Below are 16,152 nucleotides of genomic sequence, written 5' to 3' on the forward strand. Positions count from 1 at the left end.
TCACTTCATAATGTACAAATTTGACATTAAAAATCTTTTGGCCAGGGCTGGGAAGGTGGCTCAGTGGTAGAGCACTTGCCTTGCATGCATGAGGCCCTGGGTTTGATTCCTCGGCACCACATAAGCAAAAAGAAAAAACCCGTAAGTGGCGCTATGGCTCAAGTGGTAGAGTGCTAGCTTTGAGCTGAAGAGCTGAGGGACAGGGCCCAGGCCCAGAGTTCAGGCGCCACGACCGGACCCTCCCCACCCCCCCCACCCCCCAAAAAAAAAAAATCTTTGGCCAGGCACCAGTTGACTGTAATCTTATCTACTCAGGAAGCTGAAATATAAAGATTGCAGTTTGAAGCCAGCCCAGGCAGGAAAGTTCATGAGACTCTTTAACCACTGAAAAAGCCAAAATTGGTGCTGTGGTTCAAGAGATAGAGCACTAACCTTGATCAAAAAAGCTCAAGGTCAGCATTCAGGCCCTGAGTTAGCACTAGGAGCAGTGTGTGTGTGCATACGTGCATGCGCGCGCGTGCACACACACACACACACACACACAAATCTTAAAGTTTTTGTGCTGTCTAGCTTTAAGTTTACATATTAATTGTTAAAATCTCCTTTTTATTTACTTAATTACTGTTTATTAAAATACAGTTACCTTACCAGATAAACACATTTTTTTCCCCCTTTTAAGCCCAGGTTTGCATGTTTATACAAAAGTATGATTCTAATCACTATTGGCAAAGTACTTTTCCTTAGAGATCTGGCTGTGGTTTTTGTTTGTTGTTACTGTTTTTGTTGTTCGGGGGGAGGGGGGGGTTGTTGAGTGTACTATTATTTGTGAAGGCTATTTTGATTGTGCTCTTCAGTTATGAAAATTATGAAAATTAAAGCTTTTGAAGTAAACTTTCCAGGGTAACATTATGAAAGCCAGTTTAAAGGTGGTGCTAGGCATTTAGGAGGCAGAGTTAGGGAGACCTTATGTTTAAGGACAACCTACTCTACATAGGGAGTAACAGGATAGCACTGAGACAGGTTCTCAAAACAAAAGAAAAGGATGGTAATGAAAACAGTCCTTTAGGGTTGGAGATGTATTTCAGTGGTACAACACATTGAACTCCCTGGGTTCAATCCCCGCACCACAACTAGTAACTTGCATTCCCTTTTATATAAATTACATTTTAGTAAATGTATTAAATAAAATATCAGACTCTAGTATCTTCTCAATATATTCTTTTATCCTAAATTATTACCAACATTAATTGACTTTTATAGGACTCATAATTTTATGTTATACCATGTTTAAAAATAGTTGTATTAAGTTGATCATTGAATTAATAAGTTTAGAGGACTCAAATTCCCCTTACCCCTAGTCAAATGATTTTATAAGAAATACTGTAACACTAAATATAAAAAAAACTATATTTGAATTTTGTATTTTCTTTTTGTATTAAGACAACACTCCTCGACTTAGATGCTTTGGCAAGACATTTGGCTGACTGTATTCGAAGGTAAAATTTGATATGAAATTGGAAGTTATATTATTAAGGAAAGATAAATGATATAACCATTTTGTTTTGCTTGTGTTCTTGTTATTTTGTAGTAGGGAGATCCTTGATCATCAAGATGGTAATATAGAAGATGATGGGCTTACCGGACTTCTGCGGCTTGCAACAAGTGTTATTAAACACAAACCTCCTTTTAAATTTTCAAGGGAAGGACAGGTATGTCTTAAAACATCCACTGCCTGTGTGAAAAATGATTGAAACATTATGGTTTTGAAACATTTAAATTGTGCTTGAATTTAATGTTGGCAGAACTGGAGAAATTTCAATAATTTGAACCCTGTGAATAGAAAACTTTTGACTCATTTCAAAATATAAAAACAAGTTTTAATTTCTATTACTGTAATACCAAAAGTTCACCTCTGCTGAACACTAGTGGCTCATGCCTATAATCCTAGCTATTCAGGAGCTGAGATCTAAGGATAACAATTGGAAGCCAGTACAGACAGGCAAGTCTTTTTGGTACTTTATAGGAGTCCCTTGTCTCCAATAAGCTACCAAAAAGTTCATAATAGAGCTGTGGCTCAAATGGTAGAGGGCTAGCCTTGAGCACAAAACGTTAGGAATGGTGTCCATGCCCTGAGTTCAAGAGCCCCAGGACTGGGACAGAAATAAAGAAAAGATGACCTCTTCTTTAATGGTATAGTTTTTGTAAGATTCAGTATCTTAACTATCTTTAAAGTGTGAATTAATACCATATAATGGAAATAATAAGTAGCTCTAGGATTGTAAGTTGATTTTTGTTTTGTCTGGCCTGGGGCTTGGACTCTGGGCCTGAGCGCTGTCCCAGAGCTGCTTTTGCTCAACTTTAGCACTCTACCACTTGAGCCACAGTGCCACTTCTGGCTTTTTCGAGTAGTTTATTGGAGATAAGAGTCATGGAGTTTTCTGCCTGGGCTGGGTTTGAACCGTGATCCTCAGATCGCAGCCTTCTGAGTAGCTAGGATTACAGGCGTGAGCCACCAGTGCCTGGCTGGGTTGTAAATTTTATATTTAAAGGTTTATTTAAGTGTGTTGAGTATTTGAAATAATAACCATACTAAACAAATGTGTAGTTATCTTGTTGCCCTGCTGATAGCATTTTTGTCATTTCCCTCATTAAGGTAATTAATTAAGGTAATTAATTGTGGTTTGGAGTTTGTTATCGCAAGGTTACTGGTTGTGTTAAAAAATTTGCGAATAATTTTCGGTTGTGGCCATTCCCAAGCCCCCCTTTGACGGTGACAGCCTTTGGTCCCTAGGTACTGTTGTTCCTGCCTCAGGTCCTGGTGGGGCCATAGCCCATTAAGGAGGAACTTGGCCTCTGCTTTGGGAACACTTATTCCTGTCATAACAAATTTTAAAACAACAACAACAACAGTGTTTCTTTGATTTAAAAAAAAAAAACAACCATTAGCCAAGCCAGGCACTGGTGGTTCCTGCCTGTAATACTCATTACTTGGGGGACAGAGATCAGAGCATCCTGGTTTGAAAGTCAGCTAATGTAGGAAAGTCTTTGTGACTATTTCCAGTTAGCCACCAAAAAATCTGAAAGTGAAGCTGTGGCTCAAATGGTAGAGCATCTGCCTTGAGCAATGAAAAACAAAAACAAAACCCATAAGGAACAATGATCAGGTTCTGGGTACTGGCTCAAAAAAAAAAAAAGTAGCCAAAGGAATAATACAATGATTATACGAGCATAGACTATACACACAAGATTATTTATTTACTAGCTTTGCGTTGGTACTAAGATCTCTGGACTTTGCACTTGCCAGAGAGGTGTTCTTGAGCCACATCTCCAGTCCTTTTGGCTTTTTCTCCTTGCTTTTTTTTCTTCTGATTTTTCTCCTTGCTTTCCCTTTCCTTTCCCTTTCCCTTTTCCTTTTCCTTTTCTTTTTTATCCCCTTTCTTTCCTCCTCTCCACTCCTCCCCCCCTTTTTTTTTATCACTATGTTTAAGTTTAAGATCTTGTACTTGCTAGTCTCGTGCAATACCACTGGGCCAACACTTCTGCCCTTTCTCCCACCTGCACCTTAGCCATGAACACCACATACTTTTAAGCTTCCTATTGTTGCTTCCTTCCATTCCAGTTGGATACCACTGCATCCATCTTCCCTTCTTACAGAGTTTCTGTGGCTTTTTATTTAAACTGGCCTGGCACCACTATCCTCTTAATCTCAGCCTTACTTATAGCTTGGAATGACAGGTGCATTACATTATACCCACATGTGGGTTGAGAAGGGGTCTCATCAGCTTTTCTGCCTGGATTAGTCTAACTGTGACCCTCCTATTTTCACCTTCCCATGTAGCTAGGTGTGAGCAATTAGCGTTCAGCCTTGTGTTCATTTTTGAGATAGAGTTCTACTTTTTACCTTGGGTCTTGATCCTCCTATTTACACTTCCTACCAGAGCTGGGATATCAAGTATACACAACCACACCAGCCTTTTTTACTTTGTGTTTCATATTATGTGCTTGAGCCATAAGGTAATACTTTTGTAGAAGTTTTGGGACTATTAAATGTATTTTAATTGTTTTGATTCCATGGGTACCTTTGTCATACCTATAATCCTACCTTGCTTAAGGAGGATGAGATCTGAAGATCATGGTTCAGAGCCAGCCCAGGAATAGTCTTGCCTCCAACTAACCAACAAAATGCCAGAAGTGGAGCTGTGGCTCAAGTACTAGAGTGCCAAACTTGAGTAAAAATCTAAAGGTTCACAATCCAGGCCTGTAGTTCAAGCCCTAGGCACACACGCACGCACGCACACACACGCATGCACACACACACACATACCCTTCATTTTAGCATGCTTTACCAATCTAGTATTTCTGATAAAAGGTCTTTGCCAAAATACTGAGGCTGTTTAGCTCATTTAGTTTATAAATCTAAACTAATTGGCAATGATGGTTCATTATTAGCTTAGCTCTTAGCCAATTCTAACTTTATTTGAATGCTGACTTTATTTTCCAAAGAAAGTAAATGTGTTGCTTTTGTGTCTCCTTAATTTTCGCATTTTCAAATTCTAAAGTAAAAGTCCTACCATCATTGGTTCAGTTACATGAAATAATCCCCTAATTACTTGCATTATTTATTATTCAAACTTTTCTTAGCCAGGCCTGGTGGTTCACGCTTATAATCCTAGCTGAGATCTGAGTTATAATGTTCTTTGACAATAGTGAGATGGAAGGATAAAGGTCCATAATGGCAAGGTATTTTAAATTGCCTTTTATAGAAGATAGACTCCGAGGGCTTCTTTTTGTTCTCAGTTCCTTAGGCAACTTCCGGGTTTAATGATTGGTTCTTTCTGCTCCCAGGACTCAGCATATAGGTGTACTCATGGCTGATATTTGTTGCAATGAAATAATAGAAAAAGGTACAAAGGAAACTAAATTTCCTAGTGTCTTCTCCTAATGAAGTTGTGAAAGGCATGCTTAAATCTCTCAACAGTTAGTGTAGATAAGTATGTGAGTGTTGTTCACTAGGTAAACACTCGAGTCTAGAGTCCAGTTTTTTGTCATAGGTTCGGTTTACAGGTACATATGCCCATATAATTGACTACAATCAATAAATACTACATTTCAAAAGAAAAACATGTTTGGCATAAACTGCATTCAGTTAGGCACAATAAGCCACTTTTGTTACTTAAGTTTTATATCAGTATAAGGAACTGTTTACCACACAAGTTTCCAGATCACAATGAGGGGCAGTGTTACTAAGGGTGAGTATATATCAGCTTTACTACATGATCGGTTTTCTACACAGTACTCGAGGAGCTTTTGTACCTCCAGCAACTACTTTAGGCTGAATGAAGCTAGCCTTGAGCTGAAGAGTTGAGGGATAGTGCCCAGGCCCAGAGTTGAGGCCCCACAACTGACAAAAATAAAATAACTAACACAGAAAGGGCTGGAAGCACCTGCCTTCAAACTCCAAGCTAATAATAATTTTTTAAAAAGTATTTAAATCTCACAGTAAATCTTTTAGTTCACTTTGAATTTCACTGTTACAGAAGTTAAATAAAAGTGTGGTGATTTGAAATATTGACTCTGGCACCTATGAACTTTATGACTGGCAAGATTTTAATTGCTTTGCTTTTTCTTTCAGCAGTTTCCTAGCATTTAACAGTGGTCATTGTGAATGGTTTGTTACTTTTGCTCTTATTGCCACTAAATAAATGCAGAAGCACTTGTAGGACTTGTAGACAGTCAAGAGAAGGAGTAACAAGACTTTGCCAAAACCTTTTTATCACGTAATTCAGTAGAAAAAAAATAACATTGTACATGGATAATCTGTAAAAATGAGCTGTTCGGTTCCATTATCTTTAGCTGAAAAGAACATTGGTTAGACTTATAATGGTGTTGATGCTGCTTTAACTTTTTGAATAGTCTTAGCAAATTATAGTTCTGTTTTATGTTGTACATTATTAGCAAATGTAATTAACATCCAGTTTAAATAACATACCCGAATTTCTTCTTTTTTCTTTCTAGGAGTTTTTAAGAGATATCTTCAATCTCTTGTTTTTATTGCCCAGTCTCAAAGATAGACAACAGCCAAAATGCAAATCACATTCTTCGAGAGCAGCTGCTTATGATTTATTAGTAGAAATGGTGAAGGGTTCTGTTGAAAACTACAGGCTAATACACAACTGGGTTATGGCACAACACATGCAGTGTAAGTATTCTTTTGTCTTTCTTTTTTTTTTTTTTTTTACAAATTTGAATACAGAAAGGAGATTTTGGGTGTTACTGCTTTTTAAGCAATACTTTTTTATTTTTTATTTATTTATTTTTTGGGTCTGGTCGTGGGCCTGAACTCTGGGCCTGGGTGCTGTCCCTCAGCTCTTCAGCTCAAGGCTAGCACTCTACCACTTGAGCCACAGCTCCACTTCCGGCTTTTTTCTTTTTTGCTTATGTGGTGCTGAGGAATCGAACCCAGGGCCTCAGGCATGCAAGGCAAGCGCTCTACCGCTGAGCCACCTTCCTAGCCCAGCAATACTTTTTTAAAGTATCCACTTTTTATTGACTTTAACATTATTAACCACTGTTGATAGGATATTTAAAGAGTAAACACTAGCTTTTAATAAAATGAAAACCTTTTAATAGATACTCTGAATACGTTGGCTTTTTTGTAAAGTGATTTAGTAGTAATCAGTAGTAATAAATTCAGTAGTAATGAATAGTTTAATGATTCATTTTGGCAAGGTAGTAAAATGTTATTACCAAATAATAAATTATTTACTGCCAATAAATATTATCAATACCAGTATTATGATAATCTTAATAGTAATGCATTTGCCAATTATTAATACTACCAAGTAATTTTACCCATCATTTGGTTAAAAAAAATTGCTACTAAATTAATACTTCCAAGGTTGATAGTTCTTTGAATTTATAAAAATATATTCTTACCTGATTATAAAAGTTACTATGTATAATGCTGTATATGTATTGGTTACTGGAGGTATATTTGTTAATTTAAAGCTAAATACATTGCTTAATAATTTGTTTGGGGGCATCTTTTTCTCCCTCTTTCTTCAGCAGCCCATGCACCTTATAAGTGGGACTATTGGCCTCATGAGGATGTTCGTGCAGAATGTAGATTTGTTGGCCTGACTAACCTTGGAGCTACTTGTTACTTGGCTTCCACCATTCAACAACTGTATATGATTCCTGAAGCAAGACAGGCTGTCTTTACTGCTAAGGTAGAGTTTTCTTCACCTTAAAAATTGAAACTGTGGCCGGGCACCAGTGGCTCACGCCTGTAATCCTAGCTACTCAGGAGGCTGAGATCTGAGGATTGCAGTTCAAAGCCAGGCCGGGCAGGAAAGTCCATGAGACTCTTATCTGCAATAAACCACTAGAAAACCGGAAGTGGTGCTGTGGCTCAAGTGGTAGAGCACTCACCTTGAGCTGAAGAGCTAAGGGACAGCGCGCAGGCACAGAGTTCAGGCCCCACAGCTGACTAAAAATTAAAAAAAAAAAAAAAGAAAGCTCAGGACAATGCTTAGGCCCTGAGTTCAAGCCCCAGTACTGGCGCACACACACAAATTGAAACTATAATTCTAGAGCGAATTTAGAATTTTTGTTTATGTCCTAATTTGACATTTAAAATATTGTTTTGAAAAAGAAATATGTGAGTAAATATGAGAAAGTTTAATTACATAAAATAGGTAATTTGATTATTTTAATTTTATATTTTAGATAATATTGCAATATTTCTGAAAGAAAACCACTAGAGGGCCATAAATACTCAGTATATACAGTAATTATTTTATTTGTAATAAAATTTTAATTATAGAACAATACCCTGTGACTAGTTATGAGTGGCATTTTTGTTTAATATAATGCTTTTAGGGTTTCCCTGTATCATACCATGCATTAGAATTTCCTTCTTATAGCTGAATAATAATTCTACATATATATGTGTCAAATACATGCTACAGGGCTGGGAAGGTGGCTCAGTGGTAGAGCACTTGCCTTGCATGCATGAGGCCCTGGGTTCAATTCCTCAGCACCACATAAGCAAAAAGAAAAAACCCGTAAGTGGCGTTGTGGCTCAAGTGGTAGAGCGCTAGCCTTGAGCTGAAGATCTGAGGGACAGCGCCCAGGCCCAGAGTTCAGGCCCCACGACCAGACCCAAAAAAACAAAAACATGCTACATTTTGTTAATTCATCTTTTGAAACACATGGGTTGTTCTTCTGACTTTTCTGAATAATGTAGTGCTGTTTTGAACATGGATGTATAAATACATGCTTTAGTCTTTACATTTACTTCTTTGGGGCATATACCCCTAAGTCTAATGCTTGTCTATGTGTCTGTCTGTACATGTGCATGAACATGCTGGTACTGAGGCTTGAACTTAGGGCCTCAGCTATATCCCTTAGCTTTTTTGCTCAAAGCGTGGGCTCTGCTGCTTGAGCCACAGCTCTACTTTTGGCTTTTTGATGTTAGTTGGAGATAAGAGTCTCATGAGCTGTCCTTCACTGGCTGGATTTGAATCAGGAGTCTCAGGTCTGTTTCCTGATTAGCTAGGATTACATGCATAAACTATCAGTGCTTGGCTTCTGTTTAATTTTTTGAGGATGTACATTTTCTATATGTTATATATGTTATGTGTATGTATGTTATATGTTATGTATATGTTATATGTATGTATGTTATATGTTATGTGTATGTTATATGTTATATGTATGTATGTTATATGTTATGTATATGTTGTATTTGATAAGCCGATCTCTATTTGTTTTTATTTTGTGAACTTATTTGATTACAAGTTACTGAACAGCAGACCATGCATGTTATTTGTACTCCCTACAAGATTGGAATAGATAACTGGTATACATACTGCTGGCAGTTAGGAGGTTTAATATTCCATTAAGTCTCCGGTATATTTATCCAAGTTCCTCAGTCAGAGTTACTGCATTTTAATAGACGATTTTCAAACATCATAGCTGTTATTTGTCTTCAGTGCCAAGAATGTACTATTTCACAACTGGCTAGAAATAGGATTGTATGAGGATGAAATAATAGGTGTCTCAAATGAATTTTTTCCATGTATGTTTCTTTGTGTTTTAGTTTTTTGATGATACTGGCATTTAAACTCATACCTTCTGCTTGCTAAGCAAGCACTCTACCATTGGTACCATACTTCAGCACTCAAGTGTGTTTTTTTTTATTGGATGCATTTTGTAGGAAGTGATGTATTACATACTTGGATGTTTTTCGTTCTTGTCAATATTATACCAAATGAGTGTTGATATAGAAAATGATTTTTTTAAGTTTTCTATAGTTTCCTAAAGTAATAGAGGTCACTATATTTATTATCATAAAGAAAAACTATTTGAATTTTTAATCCTATAATTTCTAAAAGAATAAAATGTAGCCAGGCGCTGGTGGCTCACGCCTGTAATCCTAGCTACTCAGGAGGCTGAGATCTGAGGATCGCGGTTCAAAGCCAGCCCGGGCAAGAAAGACCGTGAGACTCCTATCTCCAGTAAACCACCAGAAAACCGGAAGTGGCGCTGTAGCTCAAGTGGTAGAGCGCTCACCTTGAGCTGAAGAGCTGAGGGACAACGCCCAGGCCCAGAGTTCAAGCCCCACGACCGACAAAAAAAAAAAAAAAAAAAAAAAAAAAAGAATAAAATGTAAAGATATATTTCCTATCTAGAGATAAAAATAAAATAGTTTTAAGCACATCGCAAGATTTTGTTTGCTAGAATTTCCATTTTACCACTGTATATATGTTCTGACAGAAAGTTTTCTCTTGATTTTTAGTATTCAGAAGATATGAAGCACAAAACTACTCTTCTGGAGCTTCAGAAAATGTTTACATATTTAATGGTATGTTTGAGAGTCGTGGAAAGGATACTAATTATATATACCCTTTAACAAAACTAAGAACTGTCACATGTACTGGCTTTCTTACAGCTTGATGTACTAGTGGTATTTTTTTTAAATATATTTTTATTGTGAAAATACTGTACAGAGGGGTTACAATTACATGGGTAAGATAATGAGCACATTTCTTATCAAGCATTGTAGCCTCCTGCTTTGTTTCCCCTTCCCATCCCTTCGTATCCTCCCCCCGAACCCCCCCACCAACGTTGTAGAGTTCATTTTTCAACATAACGACTTGTGCATCTCATTGTAGCAATGGGTCCTCCTGTATTCCTGTTTTAACAATTTGTTTTTTCCCTTCCCCTCCACATATACCAACATATATAGTGAAAGCAGGGGTTTGTACTATTGTTTTTAAATTGAGCTTTTTAATTACCTGTCTTCTTCTGCTTCAGCCATGTCTCCAGCACTGGTATTTTCTTATTATTTTAGATACCCAGACTTTTCTGCTCAGACTGTCTTTGAATCTCTGTATTTCAGCCTCCTGAGTAACTAGGATTATAGTCATGAGCCACCAGCACCTAGTTATGTCATAAGGCCTTACTGGTCTATCCCAGTTATCTATATTCTGTTAACTTACTCTTTGATAATACTTTGATCTTTGTCCCTCATAATTCTCATTCTTCAAACTATCAACACAATCAATTTTAAGAAGATAGAAAATCTGGGGCTGGGAAGGTGACTCAGTAGTAGAGTGCTTGCCTTGTGTGGGTTCGATTCCTCAGCACCACATAAGCAGAAATGGCCAGAAGTGATGCTGTGGCTCAAGTGGTAGAGTGCTAGCCTTGAGCTGAATTGCTGAGGGACAGTGCCCAGGCCCAGAGTTCAGGCCCCATGACTGACAAAAAAAAAAAAAAAGAAGAAGATAGAAACTCTTACAATATTGATCTCCTGCTTAAGGCATTTCATTGGGTCTTTATTATGAATAGAGTACTATTCATGACATCTGCATAGTATATGTTGTGCATAATTTTACCTCTACCTTTATTCTCATCTATTCCTCAACCTTTCCACTTTTACCCAGGAGCATCAGTAAGTCCTTTGGAACCCATCACTTTTTTCTTTTTTGCTATTTCTCTTGGTACAGTTATTTATGCCACCATTGTACTTATGGCACTTTTTCTTCATTTTCATACTACTGACATTCTTGCTTTATTGCCCCCTCTATCAGACTACTACTGCAAATGTTTCTAAGTCTCTTTGCTTCTCTGTCATTCCTGTTTTCTCTATTGAGGTTACTTGCCTTCCTGGTTATAATCTTGAGGTCAAAAATTATGTTACTTGCCGAGGGTCAGTGCCTCATGCTTGTAATCCAAGCTACTCAGGAGGCTGAGATCTGAGGATTGCAGTTCAGAGCCAGTCTGAGCAGGGAACTCTGTGAGATTCTTATCTCCAATAAACCACTCAGAAAACCAGAAGTGGTGCTGTGGCTCAAGTGGCAGGGTACTAGCCTTGAGCTGAAGAGCTGAGAGACAGCACCCAGGCCCAGAATTCAAGTCTCAGGACTGACCAAAAAAAAATTATGTTACTGTATTTCTATTATTACCAATTTCAAATATTAAGTAGGGTCTGATAAATGTTTTTAAAATAATTTTAAAGATTTGTTTGTTATCCCCTGATTCTGATTTTAATTTCATTTGTAAGTGGTTTTTTAAGAGGGCACTAGAAGTGATCATGGGATTTGAACTCAGGGCCTCTTACTTGTAAAGGCAAGTATTCTACCACTTGAACCATACCTCCAACCCTAATCTGATTTTTAAGAGAGAAACTCTAAATTTTAAGAGAGAATCTAATTTTCATCTGAACTGAAAAACTGAAAGCTAATGTTTGTTTTTTGTTTGGGGTGTATGCATGCCATACTAGGGTTTAACCTCAGAGCCTGGCATTCTACCACTTGAGCCACAGCTCCAAGTTTTTGGTAGTTGATTGGAGTTAAGAGTCTAGGTACTTTCCTGCCTGGGCTAGCTTTTGAACTGCAGTCCTAGATCTTCCAGGATTATAGCCATTAGCCACCAGTACATAGCAAGCTACCATTTATATTACTTTTGTCCCCCCTGGTTTTGAGGCTTGAACTCAGGGCCTAGGATAGTGGTTAATTGGAAATAAGAGTCTCATGGGGACTTTTCTGCCCAAGCTGGCTTTGAACCACAATCCTCAAGTCTCAGCCTCCTGAGTAGCTAGGATTACAGGCACCAGTGCCTGGAGATCTGTAACTACTTTGGTGTCTGTATGCAGATGTGCAGAGGAAGACTAGGCCTTGAACTTGTTACCTCCCACTCACTCACCTGTTTTGCTCACAACTGGTACTTTACCACATGAGCTACAACTACAATCTGGCATTTTACTGGTTAATTAGAAATAAGATTCTAAAATATTTTTCTGGGGCTGGGAAGGTGGCTCAGTGGTAGAGCGCTTGCCTTGCATGCATGAGGCCCTGGGTTCGATTCCTTAGCACCACATAAGCAAAAAGAAAACACCCGGAAGTGGCGCTGTGGCTCAAGTGGTAGAGTGGTAGCCTTGAGCTGAAGATCTGAGGGACAGCTCCCAGGCCGAGTTCAGGCCCCACAACCGGACCCAAAAAAAAAAAAAGTATTTTCTGCCCAGGCTGGCTTCAGACCATGATTTTCAACTCACCCTCTTGAGTAGCTAGGATTACAGGTGTGAGCAACCAGTACTAGTTTTAGTTACTTTATATAGAGCTATTTATGATAAGAAATGTACTCATTATCTTGCCCATGTAATTGTAACCCCTTTGTACAGTATTTTCACAATAAAAAATAAAAATTAAAAAAAAGAAAAAAAAGAACTATTTAAAGACGGTTTAAACTTTTGAAAAATGTATTGTTACTGCAAAAGTTACCGATCTTACTGTTTCTTGATGTTGTAAGCATCTTCTTACATGAAGTCCATTAAAATGAAAATGGTATGAAAACCCAAAGGATGAAATAAAGCATTAAAAAAAACTATCCTTAGGCTCAACCACCATTGGTTCACTTTTGTAATTCTAGCTACTGTATTGGTGGAGATTAACAAGAAAGATTACATTCAGTTCAAGGCCAGTCCTGAGAAATAGGTTTTTTTGTTTTTTTGGGGGGAGGGGTCCAGTCATGGGGCCTGAACTCTAGGCCTGGGCACTGTCCCTCAGCTCTTCAGCTCAAGGCTAGTACTCTACCACTTGAGCCACAACGCCACTTACAGGTTTTTTCTTTTTGCTTATGTGGTGCTGAGGAATCGAACCCAGAGCCTCATGCATGCAAGGCAAGTGCACTACCACTGAGCCACCTTCCCAGCCCCAACTGAGAAATAGTTTGAGAGGTCCCATCTCACCAGATAAACATAAGAATAGTAGCATGCACCTATCATTGCAGATTCTATGGGAAGCATTAATAGATTACTGTCTTAGCTGGTTCAAGCAAAAGCAAAACCTAATCTATAAAATAAGCAGAGCAAAATGGGTGGAGATGTGGCTCAAGCAGTTGATTGAATGCCCACTTAGCAAGTGGGAAGTCTTGAATTCAAAGTGAGTAGGCTGCTGGTCACCCCCTTCCCCTTATTTGCTCAGCTTGGTGTGGTGTACAAGCCTGTAATCCCAGAGTTCAGGATGCTGCGGCAAAAGGATTGAGTTTGAGGCCATGTAGGCCTATGTAGGCTATGTACTGAGCCCCATCTCAAAAAAATGACTAGAGGGGGGAGGGGAACTTCCTATGTAGATTTACTACTAACACCTGGGAGTTGGTTTTGTTTGTTTGTTTACTTAAGGCCTTGCCTTAAGGTGGTTGTAAGGCTTCAATTCAAGGCCTGGGCACTGTCACTGACCTCTCCCATTTAGAGCCACACCTCCACTTCTAGTTTTCTGGTGGTTAATTGGAGATTTAAAAAAAAAACAAACAAAAAACTCATGGACTTTCTTGCCTTGCCTGGTTTTTAACTGGGATCCTCAGATCTCAGCCTCCTGGGTCTCTAGGGTTACAGCTGTGAGCCATGAATACCTGGCCTTATTTTTCTTTCTTGTTAGTACTGGAGTTTGAACTCAGGGTTCTCATACTTGCTCAGCTGACACCTTTTGAGTGACATCTCCAGTGTTTTCTGCTGGTTATTTTTTCTTATAAATGAAATCTCTTGGTCTTTTCTGTCTGGGCTGGCCTCAAACTGTGATCTCCAGATATCATCCTCCTGAGTAGCTAGGATAACAGTTATGAGCTTGTGGCACTCAGCTGTTTTCACTGTTTGGTTGTTTTGTTTTTTAATATTTATTTCATAGAATCCCCTTTTTTCATTATAGGAGAGTGAATGCAAAGCATATAATCCTCGGCCGTTTTGTAAAACATACACAATGGATAAACAGCCTCTGAATACTGGAGAGCAGAAGGATATGACAGAATTTTTTACTGATCTGATCACTAAAATTGAAGAAATGTCTCCAGAACTGGTTAGTATCTGAATGTTGGAAAGCTTCTTTGATGTTTGTACAAGTTTGTCTCCATTTACTGACTTTTGTTTGTTTTATATTAAAGAAAAATACCGTGAAAAGTTTATTTGGAGGTGTAATTACCAACAATGTTGTGTCCTTAGTAAGTATTGTATTTGTTTTTTTTTTCCTTTTGGGAGGTCTTAATATGTTTTATTACAATAAATACTAATATTTGCTTATTGATTCATCAGGATTGTGAACATGTTAGTCAAACTGCTGAAGAGTTTTATACTGTGAGGTGCCAGGTGGCCGATATGAAAAATATTTATGTGAGTAATACAGTACTGGGGGTGGGGATGGCGCAGTATGTGTGTGTGTGTCTGTCTGTCTGTCTGTCTCCAACCTGGGGCTTGAACTCAAGAGCCTGGGTGCTACTCTGAGCTGCTTTTCCCCCCAAGGTTAGTACTCTTACAACTTGACACACAGCTCTACTTCCAGTTTTCTAGTGGTTTATTGAAGATAGGAATCTCACAGACTTTCCTGGGCTAACTTCAAACCATAATCCTCAGATCTCAGCCTCCTGAGTACTTAGGATTATAGGCATGAAGCCTTTGGTGCCTAGCTGTACATGTTTTAGGTGTTTTGTTTTGTTTTGTTTTTGGTTATGGGGCTTGAACTCAGGGTCTGGGCTCTGTCCTGCACTTTTTTTGCTGAAGGCTCTGTTCTACCACTTTGAGCCACAGTGATACTTCTGGGTTTTTTTGTGTAATTAATTGGAGATAAGAGTCTCATGGGGACTTTTCTGCCCAGACTGACTTTGAACCTCGATCCTCAGATCTCAACTTCCTGAGTAGCTAGGATTATAGGTACGAGCCACCAGTGATTTAAGCTATTTATATATAGTGTGATTGAAGATAATTAACTGTTTTATGTGTTTTGTTCTTGCTCTGCTACTGAAATAAAAAAGATTGCTCCCCTCCCCAAACCAGATTTTCCCCAATCAAAATGTAAATATTTAGCTGCTGTGTTTTCTTGACTCAGGAGGTGTAGGGTTCAGGATGATGCCAGTTTGACATCTCAACAAATAGTATAGCGTGGTGATAGGTGCTTGTCATCCCAGCCATATTGGATGCCATAGGCACAATGATTCTGGTCCAAGACCATTCCATACATAAACATGAGACCTTACCTGAAAAGTAATAAAAGCCAAAAAATGCTGGAGGTGGGTAGTGTTAACTGAGGTGGTAGAATATTTGTTTCATATATTTAAGGCCCTGAGTTCAAACTCTGTTATTGCCTCCACCAAGGTAAAAATATTTGAATTTTTTATTAAAATGCACATAAGTAGAAAACAATTTTTTGCTAAACTTTAGATTTTACATTAAAAAAAATAGTTTTCTCTGTGCTTTTGACCAAATTACTTTTTGTTATTAAGATATTATAAGTAATGTGAACTTTTCAATGCCATTTTAATACATAGGAATCTCTTGATGAAGTTACTATTAAAGACACTTTAGAAGGTGACAACATGTATACTTGTTCTCACTGTGGGAAGAAAGTCCGAGCTGAGAAAAGGTATGTTTTTTGAAATGTAATTTTTATCATTTTGAAAAGTCATCCAATGGAAGTGAAAGGAAACTAAGGATTAAACTTTTAGGAAAATTGTATTTAAGCAATAATAGGAGTATTAAATATGTCTTTGCTGTAAAAAACTGCTGTTTGGAGCTCAATCGTATGTAGCAGTTTTTCATTTATTTCATCGTGTTACATTTTTACACATAAATAGACTTAGAAAGTGGAAATCTTGGAAATGGTG

At 38.0% G+C, this 16,152-nt stretch overlaps 1 protein-coding gene across 4 annotated transcripts in view; it reads left to right on the forward strand.

Moving 5' to 3' along the window:
* Positions 1–16,152, forward strand: part of LOC138835945 (ubiquitin carboxyl-terminal hydrolase 34) — a 205,512-nt gene that overhangs the window by 123,227 nt on the left and 66,133 nt on the right. For 3 of the 4 annotated variants that reach the window (XM_070034520.1, XM_070034518.1, XM_070034521.1), the window contains 9 exons: positions 1,441–1,496; positions 1,589–1,709; positions 6,016–6,199; positions 7,066–7,229; positions 9,803–9,868; positions 14,208–14,354; positions 14,440–14,496; positions 14,588–14,665; positions 15,817–15,911. In XM_070034520.1, coding sequence (XP_069890621.1) covers positions 1,441–1,496; positions 1,589–1,709; positions 6,016–6,199; positions 7,066–7,229; positions 9,803–9,868; positions 14,208–14,354; positions 14,440–14,496; positions 14,588–14,665; positions 15,817–15,911 — 968 coding nt within the window. The remainder of the gene's footprint in view (positions 1–1,440; positions 1,497–1,588; positions 1,710–6,015; positions 6,200–7,065; positions 7,230–9,802; positions 9,869–14,207; positions 14,355–14,439; positions 14,497–14,587; positions 14,666–15,816; positions 15,912–16,152) is intronic. The other variant, XM_070034519.1, reaches the window with a different exon arrangement.

The sequence above is a fragment of the Dipodomys merriami genome, unplaced genomic scaffold, assembly GCF_024711535.1.
Source record: "Dipodomys merriami isolate MVZ:Mamm:240054 unplaced genomic scaffold, mDipMer1.0.p SCAF_242, whole genome shotgun sequence".
NCBI classification, from domain to species: Eukaryota; Metazoa; Chordata; class Mammalia; order Rodentia; family Heteromyidae; genus Dipodomys; species Dipodomys merriami.